The 24,935-nt window shown below is 41.3% G+C and overlaps 1 protein-coding gene across 2 annotated transcripts in view; it reads right to left on the bottom strand.

Annotated features, from left to right (window-relative positions):
- Positions 1–314: 314 nt before the first annotated feature.
- Positions 315–24,935, bottom strand: part of FER1L6 (fer-1 like family member 6) — a 214,850-nt gene continuing 190,229 nt past the window's right edge. For both annotated transcript variants that reach the window (XM_009213548.4, XM_009213549.4), the window contains 6 exons: positions 22,879–22,967; positions 22,355–22,453; positions 18,897–19,138; positions 16,916–17,079; positions 1,912–2,012; positions 315–920 (listed from right to left, as the gene is read on the bottom strand). In XM_009213548.4, the coding sequence (XP_009211812.3) occupies positions 737–920; positions 1,912–2,012; positions 16,916–17,079; positions 18,897–19,138; positions 22,355–22,453; positions 22,879–22,967 (879 nt within the window). In that variant the 3' untranslated portion in view covers positions 315–736. The remainder of the gene's footprint in view (positions 921–1,911; positions 2,013–16,915; positions 17,080–18,896; positions 19,139–22,354; positions 22,454–22,878; positions 22,968–24,935) is intronic.

Raw genomic sequence — 24,935 nt, 5'->3', positions numbered from 1 at the left:
CTGTAAACTATAAGGATTACACAAGGTTAAGATATAAGGGACAGGTTCAATGTCTAGTAATTTGTTATAATATTTTCAGTTTGTTTGCGCTAAAATTTTATTTTTATATTTTTCCGATACAGAGTCTTACTCTGTCACCAAGGCTGGAGTGCAGTGGCACGATCTTGGCTCACGGCAACCTCTGCCTCCCGAGTGGCTGGGATTACAGGTGCGTGCCACCATGCCTGACAATTTTTGTATTTTTAGTATAGAAGGGGTTTCACTATGTTTGCCAACCTGGTCTTGAACTCCTGGCCTCAAGTGATCCACTTGCCTTAGCCTCCCAAAGTGCTGGGATTACAGGCGTGAGCCACCACAACTGGCCTAAACTTTTATTTAAAATAAAGTACTTCTAATAAAATCTCTGACCCAGAACTAAACCTCTCAGGATATAAGCAATTACATAAAGATAACATTGATCTAAGTTAATTTGAGGTCACTGTTGATTACTATGAGGTGAAAGTGCCTTATTTCATGCTGCCCAAGGGATAAAACATGCCTTATGTCTCATAAGTTTGAAACCTGGAGGCGGGGGTTGGAGCAGGGAGAAAATGTTTCTTTTCCATCTCTTCCAAGAAGGGTTGATCTGTCCCCTTAGCACCCAGCACAGTGCCATGCATTTGACATGTTCTTAGAAGCTCCCAGATGAGGAAGAGAGGATTAGTATATGGGGAGGATCTAGGTCCTCCATGATCCTCTATGAGCCCACAACGATCCTTCGGCTGATGGCTCCTGGCAAGGTGTAGATGAAAAGGACCAGGAAGATGATGAGGATGATCAGAATGAAAGCAATGATGATGTACTTTTTGTAATTCTTCCAGATGAGGTGGTACAGGCACTTAAAGGGGCTCATGAACCAGGAAAAGGAGGTGTCTGGGCGGCTGAGGGGGAAGGAAGAGAAAATCAAAAAGGGGGTCATCCTGTCAACACTCAGAGTGCTTAAGACACCCAGGAAATGTTTCTGACTCCCACTTTCTGAGGACCCATAGGGAAAGGCCTGAAAATGGGAGAAGAGCATGTGACCTGAAGCAGGAGCAGCCTGACATTGTATGATGAGGATTCCTATACCATGGTTAAAGGCTGGTGTGGAACAGAGAGCAAGAGTCCAGTTAGAATCCAGCCCAAGGCCCCATCACCCTCCATCTGTCCCACCTACCAGCTCAAATCCCACCTTTTCTATGAAGTCTTTCCTGACAGCCTCAGACCCCAGTGATTCCCTTCACTTCAAGTTCCTAACTCTTTCATCGCTTGACTCACCCTCTTTTGAAACTACGGAGTCTTCTACACTCTGACAACTATTTTATGAATGCGTTATTTTCCCCAAATAGATCGAAAGCTCCTGGAAGGCATAGTTTATGTCTTATATTTCTTCTTTTTTTTTTTTTTTTTTTTTTTTTTTTTGAGGCAGAGTCTCCCTCTGTCGCCCAGGCTGGAGTGCAGTGGCCCCGGATCTCAGCTCACTGCAAGCTCCGCCTCCCAGGTTTACGCCATTCTCCTGCCTCAGCCTCCCGAGTAGCTGGGACTACAGGCGCCCGCCACCTCGCCCGGCTAGATTTTTGTATTTTTTAGTAGAGACGGGGTTTCACCGTGTTAGCCAGGATGGTCTTGATCTCCTGACCTTGTGATCCGCCCATCTCGGCCTCCCAAAGTGCTGGGATTACAGGCTTGAGCCACCGCGCCCGGCCTTATATTTCTTCTTATATTTAGCTTTTTCTTCAAAAAGCTACACAGGTTGGAAGGCACCGATTGACTGCCTCCTGGCTTCCTGGGTATCTCACAGGACTGCTCTAATGAAGTGTCCATATCAGACACCAGTGAGGACTGCAAAGGCCCCTTCCCATTTCTGATGTTCCCACTCACAACTCCACTCACTTGGGCTTGGCCAGGGGCTCTGGCTCCTTTCGGGCTTTTCCAACAGGATTTTTCTCAGCTTCTTCTGCTGTAACTAGGTGGAACTCAGCTTCAACTTTGCCCTGCAAAAAGATGCAAAAGCTTTTGTTTCTAGTCATAAAGACCCACTGGGCCAATGGCAACCTTCTAGAAGTGTTACCAAGTTGGAGAATTCCAGAAAGTATTTTGATTATCCTGCTGCTTTATTTTGATAAATATTGTTGCTTTTTTGGTCCTGGGAGAAGCTATTTTTATGATGAACAGCAAAAGCCTAGGAATGATGTTTCAAGATTTGTGGAAGGAAAGCGTCCCATGTGTCCACACAGACACATAAGCCCAGTCACATGTACTACTCTTCTTGTAGACACTTGATATTTGAAGAAATATTGCAGTAATTAGAAAGGGGACTAATTGAGTGGCAGACCCTTTTGAATCTGCTACAGTCTGTCTTCTCTGTCAATTCTCAAGAGGAAATTGATGACAGTGACCCCACATTTGCTGAATGGTGTTTCTTTTCTGTCATTCTTCATTCTTTTTGTTGTCCCCACTAGTGATTTTAGGGTTATCCTTTTATTACAGCACTCCCTCCCTCTTCCCCTGTTCTCTCAATAAGAAATGGCCTATTTTATTGGAAAATTGTGAGTAATGTGTTTCTTTAGAACACTATGCCACAGTTCTCGGCAGGGACATATGTCTTGATTTATCAAAGGATGAGATAGGACCCCCACAAAAGTTAGCCATTCTCCTTTGTTCACTAATTCATTCAGCACTTTTGGGGATCCTTTGTATGCCATGCATTGCTCTAGGCACTAGAGACTTAATGATGAAGAAAAACAGAACTTCTGATCTCCTGGAGCTCCTATTCTTGGTGACAGACTCTCATTTCTCCTGCCTCTTTTCGTTTTGTGCATTGAAATCCAAGATGATAGAAGGGAGGCAGAGCTGGTAGGAGTGAAGCATGTTATTACACACGATTGCTGATAAAGCTTCTTCCTCTGAATCACACATGAACTGGGCATTACTTCACTTCACAGACATTATTGATTTCTTACCCAATACAGAAGTCTAAGATTCCGATGAGCCAGTGGTCTTGTGTTAACTTACCCATTCACCCTAAAAAGGCCAGGACTTCTTCACAAGTAGGTTTGGTTCCTGGCAGCCATTAAAATATAATCATGGGCGATATAAGAAAGATATAGAATACATATGGGGTAAGGTTGCGGGGCAGGAAAAGAGAGGGAGTGGCATGGCTGCCTGAATTAATAAAGAAGTGCAGTGGACTTTTATTACCAGTGAAATCATGAGTTTAAATCTAGATGGTCTCATTCGTCCTTTGAATGGAACCCTGGCCCAACTCAGAGTAGCATTAAATGTCCTATGATCTAGAAATGTTTCATGAAAACATGTATATATGTAGTCTCTCATTCCTGTTGAGAAATCTTAGCCCCATAGGCAATGACTTGCACATATAGGCATTCAGAAAATATTTGAAAACTGTGGGGAAAAAATATAAAGCTTCTATTGATTTGAATTTCTCCTTTACACATTCATCAATAGTAGAGTAATAATATGTATAACTGTAATTGCAATGCTTTACTGATCGCTCACTTTGCCCCGGGTTTGTCTGTTCTATCATTTATCTGTCCATCAATCATAGCAATAAGCAAGGTAGGTCTCCCTTGTGTAGATACAGAAATGAAAACACAGAGATCAAATAACTTTTCCAAGGTCATACAGGCAACAAGCCAACCAACTGGAATTTGAACCCAGGTCTGTATGATACCAAAGCTCATACTCTTTCCGTTATAGCAGGCTGCCTTCCAACTTACTCATCTAATTGCCAGAAAATTGGACTAGAAGGTTTATAAGAGCCTGCCTAACTCTAACATGAGATGACTCCATGATTGTCTTCATGATCACCATCCAATGGCACTTGTCTTCTTGAGTCTCAGTTTTCTGATCTGTCAAATGGCCAGATGCTTTCTAGAGCTATCTGGTTCTAACTTCTAGGATTGATGAAAGGCAGAGTTAAGGACTTGATGGCTGGGAGAGACTCAAGAAATAAGTCCAAAACTCATGGAGAAATGGTGTCCAGTATACAAAACAGACTTATTTCCAGAGATCATTCACAGGTAACTTAAGCTCTGCTGAGCAGTATGTTATACACTAGGAACTTCATCCACTTCCTCTAATTTGAAGTAGAGTCAGCTTAAGAGGAGCTAACCAATTGCTAGGATCCAGAATGCTTGGAAGAGAGAAGAGAAATCAACAGAGAGTAAGTTAAGGCCACAGTAAGAGGATCGCAGTTGCCCCTTTGTTCTCTACTCTTAATAACAATAAACTCAACTCTGGCACTTTATAACTTGCATGGTGTTTTATGCATGCATTAGCTCATTTAACCTTTTGGGCAATCTGACAAACTATACGGCATTTTTATTACCGTTTTACAACCAAGGAAACCAAGGCTTGGTGATGTTTGCTAACTGATGTTAAAAAACCCGGATTCGCACCAAGGTCCTTTGATGCCAGACTCCATTCCTTTGCCACTTTACGTGTCTAAATGGCACTTTGTTCTGGAAGAAAAAAGTAGGCTATTTATGTAACAGTGAATAAACGTGCCGTTTCTGAAATATTCAGGAGGAACCCCATAATTGCTGTCATTGCTCTGGCATTAGTATATGCTTTTGATCTCTATCTGTGGGCTGGCTTTGGATAGCTTAATATTATAGCATAGCATGGCATAGCGTGGCATAGGACAACACAAATAGTCAAGTGAATAGGACTTGTGAATAGACAGATCAGCATTTGAAACCAGGCTCTACAATTTACTAGCTGTGTGATCTTGGGTAAGTCACCTGCCCTCTTTAAGTCTCACTATACTGAGGCTATTAACAGCATGTACCCTATAAGGTTGCTTTGAAAAATAAATGAAATAACACATATGCAGTGCTTAGCCTAGGGCTTGTTAACTAGAAAGCCTTTAACTATGGTAGTTGTTAACTTCAATACTATTTCATCAACAGAAACATGCAGTTTAACAGAAAACATCTTCTGCCCATAAAGAAAATACCAGAAAAGTCCCACAGGCCCAGATTCCTATAGGAAAAGAAATGCAAAGAAAAAGGAGGCAGAGAATATTAAATTACTTCTGCCCTAGAGATAGAAGTCATCTGTTATCATCATGAAGAGCCTTGCGCCAGCTCCACCACCCTGCTAGAAAGGTCACGATGCATCTATCAGGCATTGGGAAGGCTGCAGGGGAAAGGTGTTTACTGACAGCTTCGATAAATGCCGTGGCTCTGGGTATCGCTCCACACACAGGTTTCCTGTCCTGTTTCAACCATCAGCATCCAGCTCAGCACCAAGGAGAGGTCATAAGCTAATAATATCCTCTAAATGTAATTTAAAATCAGAGTTAGTAAAAATAGACAGTCTGAGAGACTATCTACTAGCCTAATGATATTTGTGGATGGGAGACAATAAGAAAAGATCCTTGAGAAGCCTGGATTTGTCATATCACATATACAATTGATGTGCCAAACTGCACCGTGCCTACAGGAGGGATGCCTTCGGAGGCTGAGAAGTGATTGCATTTGGAATGGACATGCCTTCAGCAATGATTATTGCTTATTAAAACACACCCCTGACTGGAATTACATGAGGCATTCTCATATGTTAATGGAGGAACGTATGCTGGCAAAATCTTTTAGGAAAAGGTATATATGTATATATACACACACATTGCATATACACATTATATATGTATACGTGTATTTATGTGTATAGTTATATCCACATACATGTGTGTACATAAGATATATGACCACAAAAATACAGTTGTATACACATATACACATGTATACAACTACATGTGTGTGTGTATATTATATGTAGCTGTATACACATATATACACGCATACAACTATGTGTGTATTATATGGTCATACATAATCTTATATGCTGAATGTAGGAATTCCATTTCTGGGTAACTATGTTAAGGAAATAATTCAAAACTCAGAAAAAGTGTTATGTACAAAGCACAGTCATTATTCTTTTGGATGTTCAAATTGCCCTATTTGCTCCACTGAGATGTCCCAGACTCATTTTGAATTTTATCTGCCATAGACCTGGAGTCAGCCATTTCCCCAAAGATCCCTGTTTTTTGTTTCTTTGGTTGGTTGGTTTTCAGTAGGAGCTGATGTGTAGAAACCAGGATCTAGGTGCTAGGAGTCGTCTTTGCTACTGGGTGATTTTAATTCTAGATTCTTCAGTGGATAGAGCTTACAATGTATTTGTTAAAAATCCATGAATCCATAGTGATAACAGTAACAACAAAAGCAAGGGAAAATCATTAGAGATGACTCTTATACCAACTCTGAATTCTAAAATTTGGTTATTAAGCGATATAATTATGTATTTATCCTGTCTTTTTTGGGAGTAGGGGAGGAGGATGACTGATTTATTTCCAATTGATGAGGGAAAGCTCTTTTTAACAGATAAATGCCAACCAATAAATACATTTTTGCAAATGATCGTAGATAGGTAAATAGATCGATAGATAGCTTAGACAGATGTAAGGAAGGGTTAGAAAAATTGTTTTATAAAACCAATGAAATAATTAAGATCGCCAGTAGTTATGAAAGCCTTTGGGTAGAGCAGAACAGGAATTCCCCACAGCACCACGTTACCCATCAGTTGTCTGCTAACTGCAAAGGGGAAAATGTGCCTTTACAGTGAAGAGATCTTGTATTTACCAACATAGTCAAGTGAGCAAACACAGCATCACTAATATGAGACCATCTGATAGCATGTGCCTCCTGGCATGATCCGCTATGGAGTAAACAGCATCACCTATTAAACAACTTGATAAATGCTGTCATATCTAACTTACACTTCACGGGAAATACAGAGGATAGAGAATAAGATAAGCAATATGATGAGAAAACAACCAGATAAAGCAAGCCTAGTCTCATTAAATAGTCAACATGAGGGGAAAATGTCAGAAGATTGTTTTAAAATAGACCAAAGAGATATAATAACGAAAAGCAATACATAAACCATGATTGAGTCTTGTTTTGAAAATGAAACAGCTATATAAGACATTTTGGGGGCAATAGGGTATTTTTTCTAGATGGAAACATGCATATGGTATGGATATCAGATTACATTAGGGAATCATTATTTACTTATATGTGGTGACAGCATTGTGGTTATGTAGGAGAGGGTCTATATTCCTGAGATGCATGCTGAAGTATTTAGGGGTAGAGTGTCAGAATGTCTGCAGCTTAAATTGTTCAGTCAAAAAATAGGCATATATACATACACACAAATACTCAAATATACTTCATATATCGATGGAGTATACGCAAATATATTGACAAAATAAATATGGCAAAATATTAGCAAGTGTTGCACCTTGGTGGTGGATCTATGGCTGATCATTGTTCCATTTCAACTTTTCTGTGTGCTCACATTTTTTAAATGAATAAATGTTGAGGACAAACACAATGATTAAACTGGCATTTTTATTTTGAGAATATAGAGTTAATAATATTGCTAGTATAATGCAGAGGAATGCTCATAAGAAAACTGAGTGGAACAAAATGAAGAAGGCACTATTTTAAGTATGGAATGATTATGCATAGAGAAAATATTAGGAATAACCACCCCATTAGCAAGAGTTTTCTTTAGATGGTATACATATGTGTGCTATTTTTTCTACCTTTTGTGCTTTTCAGATTTCCTATACATGCACATTATACACCCTATCTTAAAAAGAATATTTATATAAAAATATCTCCCTCCTCTGCTCCTATCTGATCTTGCTAAATATTATTTAAATGATCGATCTACCACCCTCCCCAGCTAAGTTGTGAACTTCAAGATGCTAGGAATTTATCTCATTCACTGTTGAATCTTTAGAACATAACATATAAGTATGTAGCCATAATAGATGCTGACAGCTGTTTTTCACACCAAACTGGAAGCACAGAAATCTCCCTTTGAGTTTTAGTTGTTGATGTACCGGGGATGCGATTTACCTTGGCTGTCTGTCGGTTTGTGGGATTAACTTGTAAAAGACATTTTTTGATCTTTGTCTATTAAAAGAGTGATTTCTTTAAAGGTTGCTTTGAGTAGGATGACTTGGGATAAGGCATATAAAATGCATAGTGCAATGTGCTTCACGAAGAACATGGTCGTAGATATTCCCTTTCTTTCTCCCAAGGGTCCCCATTCCTCAGCAATGCCGTGGAGCTGTTTTTCACTTACTATGAGGACTGCCACATTCCACATTCCACACTAGAAGCTGTGTGGTCTAAATGTCTAAATGATGCTGCTGGGGGGCACTGATAAGCAGCTTTAAAAATAAATCTGGCAGGTGTCCATGGCCATAAACAAACCCTCTCTTGCTTGCCAGGAACTAAAACCAGACAGCAATGTTCAGATACTGGCTTCAAAGAACAGGAGGAGAGGGCACACAGAATTGGAATTAGAGAATGTCTAGGATGGGCATGCATGTTGGAGGCACCCAGTCTAACTTAGTGATTTTACACACATGGAAACAGAAGTGCCCCCAGGAATGGCAGGAGTTTTCCATTACACCATTTACTCTGGACCACCTAACTTGCTACTCCATTAGGAGAAAGTTATTTTCTTAATATGGTTATTGATTACTTAAGGAGGAAAGAGTGTCAGAGGCATTTGAACCAAAGCAACTCCATCTCGAATAGAAGCTGGGTACGATGGAGCTGAGACTTACGAGGCTGCACTCCTGACGGTTAAGGCATTCTAAGTCACAGGATGAGACTGAAGCTCAGCACAAGATACAGGTCATAAAGACCTTGCTGATAAAACAGGTTGCAGTAAAGAAGCCAGCCAAAACCCACCAGAACCAACGATCAGAGGACAAGAGTGACCTCTGGTCATCATCACTGCTACACTCCCACCAGCAAGCATCATGATAGCTTACAAATGCCATGGTAATGTCAGGAAGTTACCCTCTATGGTCTACAAAGGGAAGGCATGAGTCCACCCCTGTTTAGCATATCATCAAGAAATAACCGTAAAAATGGGCAACTAGCAGTCCTCAGGGCTGCTCTGTCTATGGAGTTGCCATTCTTTTATTCCTTTACTTTCTTAATAAACTTGCTTTCTCTTTACAGACTTGCCCTGAATTCCTTCTTGCCCAAGATCCAGGAGCCCTCTCTTGGGGTCTGGACTGGGACCCCTTTCCTGTAACAAGAAGACAGGGGTAGCTGGAATACATCCCTTCCGCAGGCCAAAGCAGGGCTTTTAGGACCAGGTTCCATGCTGCTCCTAGCCTTGGCCAGGCTCTGACCATGGGCCACTGGTATGCATGAAAATGAAGTCAATTCTTATTTTCCCTTTAGGAGGTGTAAGAGCAAATAAAAATAAAAAATGAGAGGCTTAGTTCTCCCTGTTGAAAATCGGAAGAGATTTCCTTCCCCCTTTTCTCTTAAAGCATTTACGTTAGAGAAATTGTAAGTACTTTCTCTTTGAAATGTATATAAATTGTTTTGAAAGCTGATAGGCCTTTTGTCTTTAACACCCAGGAACGTCTTTTTCAAGGATCTGAGAACCATCGCCTTGAAATGTAAACATCAAGAGAATAGCACCCTATACCCCAGTTTCTCTGAGAGGGTAGGAGGCTAACTTTGGTGAGCACTTTGCCCCAAGTTGCAAAACTACCTCCTGTCATAAAGATTTGAGAAGATTGACTAAATGACACTGCTGGGGGGGCACTGATAACAGATTTAAAAATAAATATGTTTAAAAAATCTCTGGCAGGTGGCATAAAGATTTGAGAAGTTTGTTTTTCCTTTGGGTAAAACTAATCAAGTAACATAAATAGTCACCTCAATGACCATGTGAATCTAGAACAATGTGTGACAAATGGGGCTGTGAAGTCCTCTTATTTGAGAACTAGTTATCATTTCTCCCGAAAATATGTATGTAATGGGTGATTGCTGCTCAGCTATATAAAAGGATGAAATTTCTGTCTTTGCAATCTCTCAACAGGTTGCTTTTAATGACTACTCAATGATAAAACTTCATTAGCTTTTGAGTTGGGAGACTTTGTTCTAAATTGTATTTCCCCCGAAAATATCACTTCAGACTTCACCTCTATGGTGAAGATTGCTGGTGACCCCAGGACAGGTTGGACGTCCCTTCTGTTTCTATGACCCTCTGCCAGAAAAGGAAGTATGGCACAGTGGTTAGGACTCAAGAGTGTAGGAGTGAACTGCTTGTGTTTGAATCTCATCCTCCCTGAGTAGCTGTGTGACATGAGGCAAGTTACTTAAGCTCTTAGTGCCTCAGCTTCCTTATCTATAAAACTGGGATTGATTATATATGTTTTCAGGGAGTTTTAGCAGATAAATGAATTAATATACATTCAGTGTTTTGTGCTGTGGAAATCAACAAAGATCACCAAGATAAGAACAAACAGAGGCTATTTATTTAGAGCTGCCGTCACTTAGGTTTGTCAGAGACTCAAAAATAGGGAGAGAGGAAGATTTATCACAAGAAAAGGGAAGTCATCGGATGTGTTCTGACTGAAAGGTGCTCGTGTGGTGGAAGCAGGCTAAGTAGGGGGCTGTCATATGTGATTAGTTAGGGGAACATATTTGGAAGGAGGGGCACCAATTAGGGAAGCTTGCAGTCATTGCCCAAGCTCTGACGGTTTGGGGCTCGTTGCTGCAGAGGTTGTAGCTTTATTGTCACGTGTGGTCTGACCACTGCTGTTTGTATGTTCAGTCTTTCAGAACAGGTTCTGGTAGTCAGTTCCTATTGGTAACACTTGTTACTACGACAGTCAGACAAGAGAATCAACCGGCAACTGTTCTGTCTTCTCCTCAAGACAGCAGCTCCTTGGGGGCAAGAGCTGCATCCTATTCATCTCTGCATTCAGGATATCCTACCAAAGCCCTGCCCAGAGGAGGCTGTCTGTAACTGTTGAAAAATGAACTACTGAAGGAACAACATGATCATCTAGGCCCAGGGGAAAACTACGTTGATTGATAGAAATGAACAGCATTTAATTAGAAGCCCCTATCCTTAGTATAGAAGGTGATACAAGAGTTAAGAAGAAATCATTTAGGCAGGTAGTAAGGGTATGGGAGTCCTCGGTAAGGCCTTTTTCTTTAACAAAGAGCAGCCGGTAAAATCGAACTGCAGGCAGAGACAAGCGAGCTGGGAGCTTGCACGGTGAATGCTGGCAGGGACTAGACATGTTCAAGATGGCGGTCTCATCTTCCCTTCCGTCAGCCACGTGTAAAGAACAGAAAAGATGGTGCCAATCAACTGGAAAGCCTATTTGCATAATAAGATTAGGGTGGGGCGACCAGTTTTCCTGGGCCCTATGTAAACGTCATACGTGATTGAACCAATGTGTGAGCCCCATGTAAATCAGACACCACCTTCTCCAGCCTGCCTATAAAATCTGCTGCAGTCTGCCACCTCTCCACCTTTTTGGACGGGTCTCTCTCTCAAGGTGCTCCTCTCCTTTCTTCTGTCTATTAAACTTTCCACTCCTTAACCCATTAACACGTGTCCATATCCTGAATTTTTTCTCAGCATGAGACAACAAACCCCCAGACAACATAGCCATTTCAAATCTTTAAAACAATCTCCTGTGAAAATTCATTGTCATGGCCAATTCATCAGGAGAATCATTTATAAAGCAGTTAAGAGTATGTTGCTAGAGGTTCTATTCCTTCCCCTCCCTGGCCCCCTTTCTTTTTCTTTTCTTTCCTTTTTTTCTATAGAGACAGGGACTCCCTATGTTGCCCAGGCTGGAATGCAAAGGCGTGATCATAGCTCACTGCAACCTTGAACTCCTGGGCTCAAGGGATCCTATTTCCTCAGCCTCCTGAGTAGCTGGGACTATAGGTAGGTACCACCATTCCTGGCAAATTTTAAAAAATTTTTGTAGAGATGGGGTGTCACTGTGTTACCCAGGCTGGTCTCAAACTCTCAGGCTCAAGATGTCCTCCTACTCCAAAGTGCTGGGATTACAGGTATGAGCTACCACACCCAGCCCCTTCTTTTTTCTTACATTTACCAAAAGCGTAACCCCTAAGGATTAGATGTTAACATTGACTAAGATATTTAGGTATTTTGAGTTTGAGGCATTTCCCTCATCTTGGGGCCCAGAAGGAGGTGGGAGCAGGGACTGGTCAAAACAGTTTACTGCTGAGTAAATTTTCGCTCAAGCGAAAATCTGATATTTATTGAATACTTAGTATGTTCCAGGCACACAGATTCTATCTCATTTCAGGGTTATGACAGCTCATGAGGTACACACTTTAATTTTCTCAATCTTTACAGCTAAGAAAACTGAGGTTCATGGTAAAGTTCAGACAGCTGGTAAATAATGGAGCCAGGCTTTGGACCCAAGATGGTTTTTCTTATTTCTTAAAGGATGGAATCCAGGAGTCAGTGTTTATTATTATTACAGACAAGGTCTCACTGGGTTGCCCAGGGTAGACTTGAGCTCCTGGGCTCCAGGGATCCTCCTGCCTCAGCATCGCAAGTAGCTGAGACTACAAGTGTGTGCCACTGTGCTTGGCCCCAGTTAGCCTTGAATGCATTGCTTATCTGCTGACCTGGCGCCATTCTAGGGTGGAATCCACCCCCTCTCATTATTACTGATCGCAATCCCTAGGACAATCCAGAAAGCTTTTGAAATTTTTAACACAGACATGCATTTTTTGATGCACATAAGTCCTCTGTGGGATCTGAAATTATAAAATGTGCATGTCCTCATAAAAGAGGCTTCTCTTTTATGATAGGACTGTAAGAGGTGATCTGGCCCCAGTGGCTCTGTTAGGTTTTCCCTCATGAGACAAAGAGGAATCTTCAAATAGACAGATCTTCAAATGGACCCTCCAAAGCACAAAAGCAGAAAAACTCTGCATTGAGTCAATCAAACTAGACAGTAAATTTCCCACATAAATGTCTCACTTAAGTGAGAACATTACAGTCATTACAAAACTATTCAACAAATGAATTTAAATCACTATAATAACCTGACATACCTAGGCTCTGGCAAGGCAAGGACAGCATGGACAGAAGGTGAAAAATCATGGAAATTGCCACTACTCTGGTACCTAGCAGGTGGGGCTCAGATCATAAGCTCAAATGCTTCTACAGATCTTAATACAGTTTAGGAAAACAGACTGCCACAGCCCAAAGGTTCATCCATGCGCCACTGTGTAATATTCAATCCAAATCTTTTGATCCCCTTGCCATTAAAATCTACCTGTCTTCTGTCATTTCTTTATTCCTCTCTGGCTTCTAAACCGACACTCAGATAATCATATAAATCAATGTGTACTAATGTGTTCATTTTCAAAGAACATTTACTGAGCACTTCTTATGTGCTTAGTACACTAAACAGAAGAAAACCTTATAATCTATAGTAGGGTCAATTAATTATTCTTGAATTAATTGATTCATTCAATAAATATTTGAGTATTATGTGCTATGTACATTAGACACTGAAAATTAAGAAAGGGAACGGAAAGCAAAAACATACTTTTTGGACTCAAATTGCTGACAGTAGAAGAACCATGAAGTCCACAGACAAGTTCAAATAGTGTGTCAAGAGATATATGTAGGGAAGTAGAAGGCAAGCCCACCCAGGCTGAGGATACCCAGGAAGGCATCTCAGAGGGACAACTGCTAAAAAGAATCTCCAAATATTTAAGGACTAGGAGTTTTCTCAGGGAAAGGGGCTAAGGCAATCCAGGCAGAAGAACCAGTCCACAGACCAGATAAGCAAGAGTCCGGGAAGGGTTTGAGATGGTTGAGAGGGGAGCAGTGAGAGATGAAACTGGTGGGGGTTCTAGAGAGTCTACACTAACCTGCTCCTCATTCACTGGACAATCCACGTTCATCTACTTCTGTCTTCACCATTCCACTAACATTGCTTTTAAAAAACTGAGATATAATTCATATATCATAACGTTCATTCTTGTTTTGTTTTTTGGTTTTTTGAGACGGAGTCTCGCTCTGTTGCCCAGGCTAGAGTGCAGTGGTGCGATCTCGGCTCACTGAAAGCTCTGCTTCCCAGGTTCACACCATTCTCCTGCCTCAGCCTCCTGAGTAGCGCCTGCCACCATGCCCGGCTAATTTTTTGTATTTGTAGTAGAGACGGGGTTTCACCAAGTTCACTCTTTTAAATTATACAACAATTACATAGATTTTAATATGTTCACAAAATTGTACTGCCATCACCACTATTTGATTTCAGAACTTTTTTTAATCACCCCAAAAAGAAACTCCATACCAGTTGCTCCCCATTCCCTTTCCACCCCACCCCAGCCCCTGGCAACTGCTCATCTATTTTCTATGGATTTGCCTATTCTGAGCATTTCACATAAATGAAATCAGACCAGTATGTAGTCTTTCAAGACAGGCTTCTTTCACTTAGTATAACATTTGCAAGGTTCATCCATGTTGGTGCACGTATCAGTACTTCATTCCTTTTCATGACTGAATAATATTCCATTGTATGAATATACCACATTTTAAAAATTGACTCACCAGCTGATGGACATTTGAGTGTTTCTGCTTTGGGGCTATTATGAATAATGCTGTGGACATTCACAGTGCTGCTTTTTTAAAGGTCACCGGGAACCTCCATGCCATTAAGTCCAATGGGCACATCTTTGTGGCTTCTTCAACTCTCAGGAGCATTTGACACAGCAACCAAGTGCCCTTCTCCAAAGAGCCTCCTCTCTGAGTTCCTATTTCAGCACATTTTAACTCTTTCCTACATTTCTGCCTAGTCCTCTCTTTCCAAGTTTGATCCTCTTCTGACCATTGTCCACACAGCATTAAGGGGATGTGTTTCCTAGGTGAGGCAGATCCCCTCCCTGCTGGAAATCATGCAGTGGCTTTCCTTTGAGAATGAAGTCCAAGCTTTTCACCATAGCCTTGAGGCCTGTGTGATCAGGCTCTGGTGTCCTCTCCATTTCACCAGCACTGCCCTCATGCATCACACGCCAGTTATGGGAGGTTTTTATTCATTTGGGATTTTAGTTTGTCCAAAGCACTGAACTCATTCCCACCTCAGGCCGTTTGCCTGTGGAATTTACTCTGTGGGAAATGCTCTTCCTCCCATGGCTCACTACATTTCATTCATCAAGTTTCAACTTAGTTTCACAGGCACAGAAAGGCCTTCCACTGCCACCATAGTGAATGGAAATCCCTGCATTGGATAAGCTTTGATTCGGTGCTGTCTCCCGCCCAGCCCTTGTTCTAAGTCATTCTTTCTTGGAGTATGTGTGAGTAGCTCTCTGTGGGTCTGTATGTCTGAACTTGACTTAAGACTGTAAGCTCTGTGATGACAGAGACCTTGTCTGTATTACTCATGTCTTATTCTCAGGGCCTATCATTTGATAGAAGCTCAGAAAATACTTGTTGGATGAAATGAAGAAATAAGTAAATGACATGGAAAATGAAGAGTAATTAGGATTAAATGAAATAACAGGAGTCTGTACATATTTCTCAAAATCTAAAGGAATATAAGATATAATAGACGACTGCTATTATATGATCATGCATCTAAATTTACTGCTTATTAATGTAGACAGATTAGAATGATGTCAAAGGATAACAGTTTGGACTTCTGGGCCTGGCAATCCCCATTTTCCAACCTTGTACTGTGTTCAGGAATTTTGATCAGAGGGTTGTTAGCTTTCTACTGGGAGCCCCTTCATGCCTCCATACTGTACTCATCATGGTTCACTTGGAGGAGACATCTGCTGTTTTTCATCTATAAAATGCCTTTTCATTGTCCTTTGTCCTGTTTGAACCCTCAACTCCATCAGGACAATTGCATCCCTCTCACCTCTCCATTCCTTCCCTGCATTTCACACCTCAGTTATTCCATGCATGATTGGATGTTGACCTGTTTGTCCCTCTCACTGGACTCTGAGACGGCTGAGAGCAGAGGCCATGACTCATTCATTTCTGGTTTCATTCATGCATCCAACAAATATTGATTGCCCAGAACCAAGCTCAGAGACTGGCATGTAGTAACCCCTCGTTAAGTACTTGAGGGTGAATGAAACTGGCTGGACCTCTCCAGCAACCTCACCAATCAAGGGGATCTAATTAAGAATGTATAGAAGAGACAAACTCTCAGAAAATATAATAAAACTAGACACCATGAGGTCAGACCAGCAGCTGCCATTTACCCAGTGAGGTACAAGGGGAATCCCTGCCTCACACCCACTAGGTCCTCAGAGCAGAGACAGAAAGAGAAATAGGTCTCTATCCAGACGTGCTACCAGAAAAATCCTGTCCTAGGTGTGCTTTTGCCACAAGGCACTAGAAGCGGGGGCAGAATGCACTCATCCCAAGGGGAGGCTAGCAGAAAAAAGACCCTGCTATCAGTCTCAGTACCTTTTTCTAACCTCACTAAGTCATCCCTCCTGCCTTATAGAGGATCAGTGAGGGAAAGAATAGGAAGAAGAAACTGTCTTCCCAATATTTGTTGAAGATCAAAAATTCCTCCAAACACATGCCACACAGTCTGACATGCATTTGCAGGAAGTGGGCAATTCAGGAAAAGGGATACATGGCATCTCCTGCTGTCACCTTCTTTGAAAAAGATGGATCACTTTTTAAATCATGCCTTACATTTGAGGATGAAGGCATAAGGTAATTGCATTGAAATTGTATATTACTCAGGAATTCATGCATAATTTTAAGAAATGTTGAAAAATAATTAATGCCAGGGGCATAAGTTCAGGCCAAAAGGATAGAAAATCACCTCAACATAGATTGCTAAGTCTTCATGCATTTATAAAGTTTTAAAAATTCTTGCTTCTTAGCAGAACCTCTGCATGAAGGGTTCATGTCATTTCAAGGCATTTTACTTGAAGTTCACAAAATGACTCATTGAAACAGCATGATGCCCCCATCTCCTCCACCTCCTATAGCTGTCACTTACTGTGAGTTCTTTGCTCTTAGAAAAAGGCCACCAGCCACGCACACGTTTTTGCTGGAATATAGAGATCTTGGTATCCTCACTTGCATTTTCAAACTTGGCGAGATCACAGGCTTTGGCAGACTTAGCTGCTCGAGGGAAACTGTTGAGGTTCATTTCCAGGGTGCCTGTGGAGAGATGACCCTTACAGTTAGGGAAGCACTTTCTAAAAGTAACAGAAGAGCTTCTCAATCACCATCCTCATTCATTCATTCACCCTTCACTTCCCAGTCATTCAATCAGTACCACATTGGATCACAACTATATGCTAGGTATTGGGAGTACAAATAGGATTGAGACACGTTTGGTGTCATCAAAAGATTAATCACATGGTAGCAGGTAGAAGACAAAGGAAGAGCTTGTTTTAACTCTTAAGTTAACAATACTTAACTTGCAAGCCTCAGTTGCAGGCAGCATCACTGCTGAGCACCTCCTCTGCTCTCTGAGCCTGGATTATTGGCTTTAACCTTCCCCTGCTTTAGCACTGACAACCCCATGAGATCCTCCTCACCCCACTTCACCTCCCTCTTGGTGTCCACTAAACTCTTCCAGGTCAGAGACTACTAGTCTTATTGTCTTTGTATCTACTCTGCAGGACAAGAAATGAACCTTAGTGGGTTCCCAACACTGTTTTTCCAATGAGTGAACACAAGGCAGAGTAAGAGATTGCCATGAGTTCTATATCTCTTTAAGCATTTTTTCCTATTATAAATTAACATTTGTTAAATATGGAAACTTCAGAGCATATATACATGGGCAAAAACATGAGAATGGAAAAATTTTTCATAATTTCATCCCTAAAAAGTTGAGCATTGCTCTGTGTATTGGTGCTTAGCCTTCTCTCTATGACTATCCCTTTCTCCTATACATATAAATGTAGTTTACAGAAATGAGATTTTTCTTTTTTCACTTAATGCATCCTGTACAACTGTCCAATTCATTAGATAGTCCCATATTTTTAACGTTTGCAGGACTGTCACTTGAGTGTGTAAGCCAAAAATAAAATTTTAAGCCCCCCAACCATCTGAATGGACTCCTTCTCTCCGCCAAAGGCATTCTAAAATTAACCTGAAAAGCTAGTTCTAGGCCATTGATGGGAAGGGGGAGTCAGACATGCCTCATTACTGTTAACATCAACAAAGACCTTAAGACTCATAGAACAGACTCTTCAAGTCTGATAATCTATCTTCTCCAAAGCCTGCTACCTTGAGGCTTCATATGCATGAAAAAACCTTGGTCTTCACAACTCCTTACCATAACCCAGACATTCCTTTCTCTTGATTCCAGGTTTTTAGACGATAACCAATTTCCAATTGGAAAACCTTTGAATCTGCCTACGAACTGGAAGCCCCCACTTCCACTTGTCCCACCTTTCCAGACTAAGCCAACGTACATCTTATGTGTATTGATGTCTTATATCACCCTAAAATGTATAAAACCAACGTGAGGTCTGACCACTTTGGACACATGTCATCAAGACCTCCTGAGGCTATATCACAGGCCTGTCCGTATTCTTGGCAAAATAAACTTCTAAATTGATTGAGACTTGTCTCAGGTACATTTTGGCTTACAAGTGCTTACTATGTGTGAGGCACTATGGCGTGCTCTTTGTGTTACCACATTTACAGCTCTGCCCCTTTCTGAAATACGTAATATTACTACCCTCATTTTACAACTGAGGCACAGAGCAGACCAGTAATTAGCTCAAAGTTTAATGACTTTTTAGTGGTAGAGCAAAGATCAACTTAAGTCTTTTGGAATATGTAGTGGTCCATCATGTGGATGCACCATCACTCATTTAACTAATCCCTATTAATGGCTATTTGGGATGTTTCCAAGTTTTTGCTATTGTAGATAGCGCTGAAATTATTAGCTTTGTAACTAAATCAGACCAAGCTCTCCAAAAGCTGAAACTAATATGTGCTTGATGAAGTCACTGGCTTACCCAGGAAGTCATCTGAGGACAGCCTTTCAAAATCCCAAACCTGCAGCACCAACACAGCAGGAGTCTTACACTCCATCTTCTCTAGAGAGAAGATGTTCTCCCTCTTGGTAATGACCATTTGCTTCTCAGCCGGGAGATACTGAAACGGAAACAGGAAGCGCCAGTTGAAGTTGCCCTCTCCAGTCAGGGAGTTGTAATGCACGTCTGTCTCCTGCTTGTCATCCTCCAAACCCTTTAACCACCTGAGAAAATATTTCAAAGAATTCAAATACTCAGAGTACGTTCTCCAGCCATCAGGATAATCATAAGTGATTTAGCTCATTTCAGTGTGGTCACAGATCATAGTTTAAAAATCATTATGATTAGATTCAGTTGGAAGTTTCCATTTTAACTTGAATGAGTAAAATAGGGGTTGGAGAGTCTGTCATAACAGAAAAATGGCTCATTCCAAGGCAGGCTGGGGAAGGGTCTTCAATTGCTTGTATAGATCTGAAGCCGCATGCAATCAAGATGGGAAATTCAGGAAATATGAAGTGAAAGTGTAATCTGAATCTGTTACCCTGGGAGCCCTCTTTGTAAGGGATACCACCTCTATACTTGAGTGTTAGAACAAGATTACCCACTACACTGAGGACTCTGAAATTGGGCTGCTGTAGACCTGTGCCGTCAGGCATGCACTGGGCTGGTATAGACTTGTGTTGTCAGACCTGTGCCATCAGACTATAATTGGTCCCCTCCTCCCTGGTTCTAGGCCTAGAAAGCCCAACAGGCTTGGATTGGTGTGGCATGGAGGGTGGGAGGGCTGCCTGCACCCATCTGGATTCCAACTCTGACAGCACCACTTACTGTGCAGCCATAGGTAAGTTATCTAACCTCCCTGTGTCTTTGTTTCATCTGTACACTGGAAGCAATTATAGCACCTAGTTTATAGGGTTGTTCTGAAAAATCACATGAGATGATGCCTAAATGTGCCTTGGACATTCCAAATTATCTATCATATTCTTTCTTCTTAGTATTATCTGGTCTTCCTCCTCCATCCCCAGCATAATATAAGTTACAATTAGTACATTTATCCCTACTACTTTGTCCATGGTGAATTAATTGAGAAAATAAGTACTTTTTATTCAAACTAGTTGATAATTTCAAACTGTGTGCTTTCTGAAAGCAGACATCCTTCCTTCCCAGGGCAGGGAAGAGGGGAGTGAAGGCCTTTCTCTTCACGGAGGAGTGTCACCACTCATGTATGGGCCCAATTATTTAGCTAAAGATGGTGTTCACTCAACCAATACATTTGTGGTATCTGTTCTGAGGCAATGAGAGAGCTTGATGCCAGGGGAGTGTTAGGGAGCACACAGAGATGGTCCTTGCTTCATGGAGCTATAGTTACAGGGGAAAGGGGAGAGAGGGATATGAGTGAGTGGCAGAAGTCACTAGAGAGAGATGTGCAAAGGCTCTGTGGAAGAAGTAGTAAGGATGCAGCCTTAGAAGGTCTTTCTTCTTAGTTCTTCTTGCAGAGAGCAAGGGGGGAGTGTGCTATGAAATGAGGCTGGAGAGAGAGGCAGGGGCTAGCTATATGGGATATTTTTTTAGGATGTATTAAGGATTTGAATCTCTGTTCAGAGAAAATGAGATGTCATTGAAGGGTTGTAAGGACAGGACTGACATGATCAGATTGTGTTTTGAAAAGATAGCTCATGTTTAAACATAGAGAACAAATTATTGGAGGGCAAGAATGAATATGGAGAGGCCAATTTGATGGTGGCATTGGTATTGCTGTGGTCCCACCTAGCAAGAGATGATGGAGGAAAAGACAATGGTGGGATGAGGCTAAGATGGAGAGGATGAACAGTGCTGATGGCCACTTGGGAGGTGAAATGGACAGGCTCTGACAGCACATTAGAAATGGGGAAGTCAGTGAGGAAAGGGTCTGCAGATTTGCGGTTCTCAACCTAATGGATGATGGTGCCAGTCACTACGATAAGGAACCACAGAGAAGAAAGTATTGTAAGATCATTTTGGTTTTAGACTTGTTCAGTTTGAGGTGCTGCTTTTGAGGAATCTACATAGACACATTGGGAACAGGAGTTGTCAAGAATGGAAATTAAAAGGTGACAACTAAAGCCATTGGTTATTTGAACCACTTGATTCAAGCGAAGTGTTAGTTGAAAATGGCAGAGAGATAAAAGAGTGGGAGATGAGAAGTTGGCCCAGGACAATGCTACGAGCTATTTAACTGTTAGACGGCAGAAAATGAGCTTTTGAAGGACACAGACAAGAAGTAATCAAGGGGATAAGAGAAAGAACAGACACGTGTTGCTACAGAAGTTAAGGCAAGAAGGTGTTTCACAAAGAAGAGGTGCTTAGGTGTGACAAATGCTCCTCAGACAAATGCAATAAGATAAGGACTAATTTTTAAAAACACAAGACAATTAGATTTAGCAAAATGGAGAGCACTGTCACTTTAACGAGACCTGCTTTGGTGGAATATTGGGAAGAAAGCCAGACTGGAGTTGGCTGAGAAGTGAGTGGGAGGGAAGGAGACAGAGGGAGAGTGAATAGACATCTCCTTCAACACATTTTCCAGAAGGCCAGCTTCTGGAAGTCTCAACCCGAACTCTCCCAGAATCCTTCCGTATTTCAAGCCATGGTAAAATACCTATTTACAGGATACGTTAAACTGGTGATGAGACAGCAATTTCAGAGGATCTTAAAATCTTATTTTGGGTCATGCTCCTTCTATTCCTCCTGCTTTGTAAAAGTTTAACTCATTCTATATTTTTATTAAGAAAAAAATGGGAATTTTGAACCACTGGATGTGGTATGACTGCAAGTCATTGATAACATACATTCTGGAGACAGAATACTTCTGTTTGGGGAAGGCAAAGAGATATTAGCATAAGGCAGAGGTAGGTTTTAGTTAAGGTACAGATTTAAATCACCTTTTTTCTGATGCCATACCACCTCATCCCCTTCCCTGACTAGTGGTCAAAAGGAAGCAGAGCCGAGATATAAAATGCTTCTCTGGGTCTTAGGCTGTATCTTTTTTTAATCAATACCACTAGCAAACAGGAAGGTCTAAATTTTAGCTTTCACATTCACTTTACAATCTGCTTGACATATTAATCTTTCATTAACAGCACCACATCACTCTGCTTCCTTCTGTTTAAAGATAGATATATGACAAATGTTACTGAATAAGTTCAGGTATCCAATGTTTAACTGAAAGATGTATATGTAATAAGTTTTCCTCATAAAATATTTTTATAAGCTAATAATTTTTAGCAAAATGACAAAATAAGACAAATATTAGACAAAGAAAGTGGCCTTATCTAACAAAGCAAGATGGCTCCTTTTGTGGGCTGTGGGTTTAGTATCCTCCATGAAGCACAGATTTGGTTAGGGTTTAAAAAGGTGAGGAAGGAAGGAAAAGGGAGGTTGGAGTTGGTTGATAACCTTACCCTTTCACATAAATATCACTTGATTTTTGGCCTGTGAAGAAATTCTCATCCTCTAAAATGACATCTTCAGTGTTCCAGATGGTCACTCTCAATTCGTATCTGGGATGGGAGAAGGATGCATTAAGTTGATGACCTTGAAAGCTGAGTCAGTTGCTGTCTGTGTGGTTCTAGCATTGCCTTTGGTCTGTAAGTTTCCTAAAGTTTGCCAAGTTCAGAAATATCAACACTCAGGGGCTTGGTTCTGTCAGAACCAAGTATCCAAGCTGGAGACCTTAGAACCGTCAAGGACATGTATTCCTCTGAGCAGGTCTTCCTTCTATTAACCAGCATTTTTCAGATGAGGAACTGGAAACTCAGAAGCCCCTCCCTTAAGACAGGGGCCACCACCAGCTCCTGCAAAACTGGCCAAGTGGATAGTGAGGTATGATGATCAGGTAACCTGTCAGTCACCAGATAAAATGTCATGATTCTTTTGTCTGCTACCCTGGTGTCTTCCCCTAAAGCTGGGGCTACAGCTGACATACCCTTTGGGTCGCCTTGGAGAGATGTCAACAGGAGGTCCAGGTTGAGGCATATCCTTGGGAAACATGTCTACCCACATTTGCAGGCGGCCCTTGTTAAGAAAAAAATATCTTCTTTAGCTTTGGGAGGGGGCTGAGGGACATGAGTAATTGATAATTCATGGTTGTATAAGATCCTTTTAGTAAAAATAGGTATTAAGTATAGTTTGGTAGTTTTATAGATGTCTATTTAGCATATCTGTTGACTTCTGTATATATACATTTAGGAATTAGAGCATAAATTAAGAGTAGGTGAAGGGTGAGTAAACCTTTACTGAGTATCAACTTAGGGGGTAGACATAATGCTATCTATACACTTGACACACATTAGCTTATGAACTCTTGCAACATCCCCACCAGGTAGATGTTATCATTCCTTTTTGACAGAGGAAAAAATATTTTGCCCAGGCTTAGTACACAATACGTAGCAGAGTCTATATTCAACCCTTGTGTGTTGACCCCAGAGACCTTGCTCTTTTTGTAAATTCCTAAGGATTAAAAAGATGATAATCCCATCTGTCACAAAGATCATGCTTCAATGTAATTTTACATCCATTATCTCTGTTAATGTTCACCCCAGCCAGGATTCTGTTCTATACATAAACTACAGCTCAGAGAAGTCAACAAAGTTTATCTGAAGTTCTGTGGCTAATTAGTGGCAGAACAGAGCCTCCCATCCATTTCCTTGAACTCCATACATCAGATTTTACCCTGGTACAAGAGATTTAAGAGCCCATGTGAGGAGCCCATGTGAGAAGCCCCGTGGATTCCATGCCCAGCTCTGTTGTATACGTTCTAAGAACGCTGTCAGCTCAGGCAAGAGGGGAGTAAGGGATGTGGATTGGGATGACGGGGCAAGGGTGGATTTTGAATGAGGTGGGGCTCCACCAGAGCATGAAGATGATGTAGGATTTGTATGAGAAAGGGGCTTTGGCTAGAAAACAGTGGCTCTTCAGAGGAAGAGAAAATGTAAGCAAAGGTTTCGCATTTGGGAAGAAGATCAATTGAATAGAGAAAAGCAGGATGATTTATTTTCTAAAGACACATTACTATTCACCCTTAATCAGAAAGCCACATCTGACCAGCCAAATGAAGGATCCTAGTAACCAGATGATTTCAAACACCTGGCAGTGAATTTCAGGAGCCAATCATAAGCTTCTACATCTGATAATGGTTTACCCTCTCAACGCGCTCCTCCACACATGCAATCACTAGGTCTATATCCCAATACCTCTGGGATAGCAGGGTGAGTGTTTCTGACCTGTTATAATCAAACTCACATGATTTGCCCTTCAGTGAGTGAGTCCAGAGCTGGGACAGAAGCTGGCTTGGGGTGTGAACCTGGCATGGACCAGGGATGCAAATTGCCTGGGCTAAATCCCATCTCTACTACTCCCCAGCTGAGTAATTCAGAGCAAATTAATTGAGCTCTCTGAACCTCAATTTCCTCATTGTAAAAGTGAGGATCATAATAAGCCCATCATGAGGCTGCAGTAAGGAATAAGAGGAAGGTGTCGCACACTCCCCTGTTTAGGAAAATCCTGGTGTGTGTTCCTTGTACCAGCTTGATTATTAACAGTGCCCTTGTTCACTCCCAAATGGCCCCAGTTTGAATAAACAAGTCTATGGTCATCCTAAATAGCTGAGATAATTTGCATAAAGGTCCTAGTACATGGAAGGCTCTTCACAAAGTTTATCTTGTCTTCCCTTCCGACTCCTAGCCCAGCTCTCTAGGTGTTTTTTCCACACAGCTGCTTCTTACCAGTTCTTTAAAGTAACCTACCACCTATTGCTTCTCTGAGAAAAGCGTGTGTTATCATTAGGCTGTGTACTTCCAGATAGATTTTGGGCACAGTCCTGGGCATACCCAATGGGTTAAGTTTTTGAAATCTCCAACATTCTTCCAAAAGTGTTTGGTAACTCAGATCATAAAAAGCAGTACTAAGTTGAACACTGACTCCAGGGCAGAGCTGCTCAAATTCAGTATTATTGATATTTTAGGCTGGATAATTCCTTGTTGG

The sequence above is a fragment of the Papio anubis genome, chromosome 8 (assembly GCF_008728515.1).
Source record: "Papio anubis isolate 15944 chromosome 8, Panubis1.0, whole genome shotgun sequence".
NCBI lineage: Eukaryota > Metazoa > Chordata > Mammalia > Primates > Cercopithecidae > Papio > Papio anubis.
This window is presented reverse-complemented; position numbering and strand designations above follow the sequence as displayed.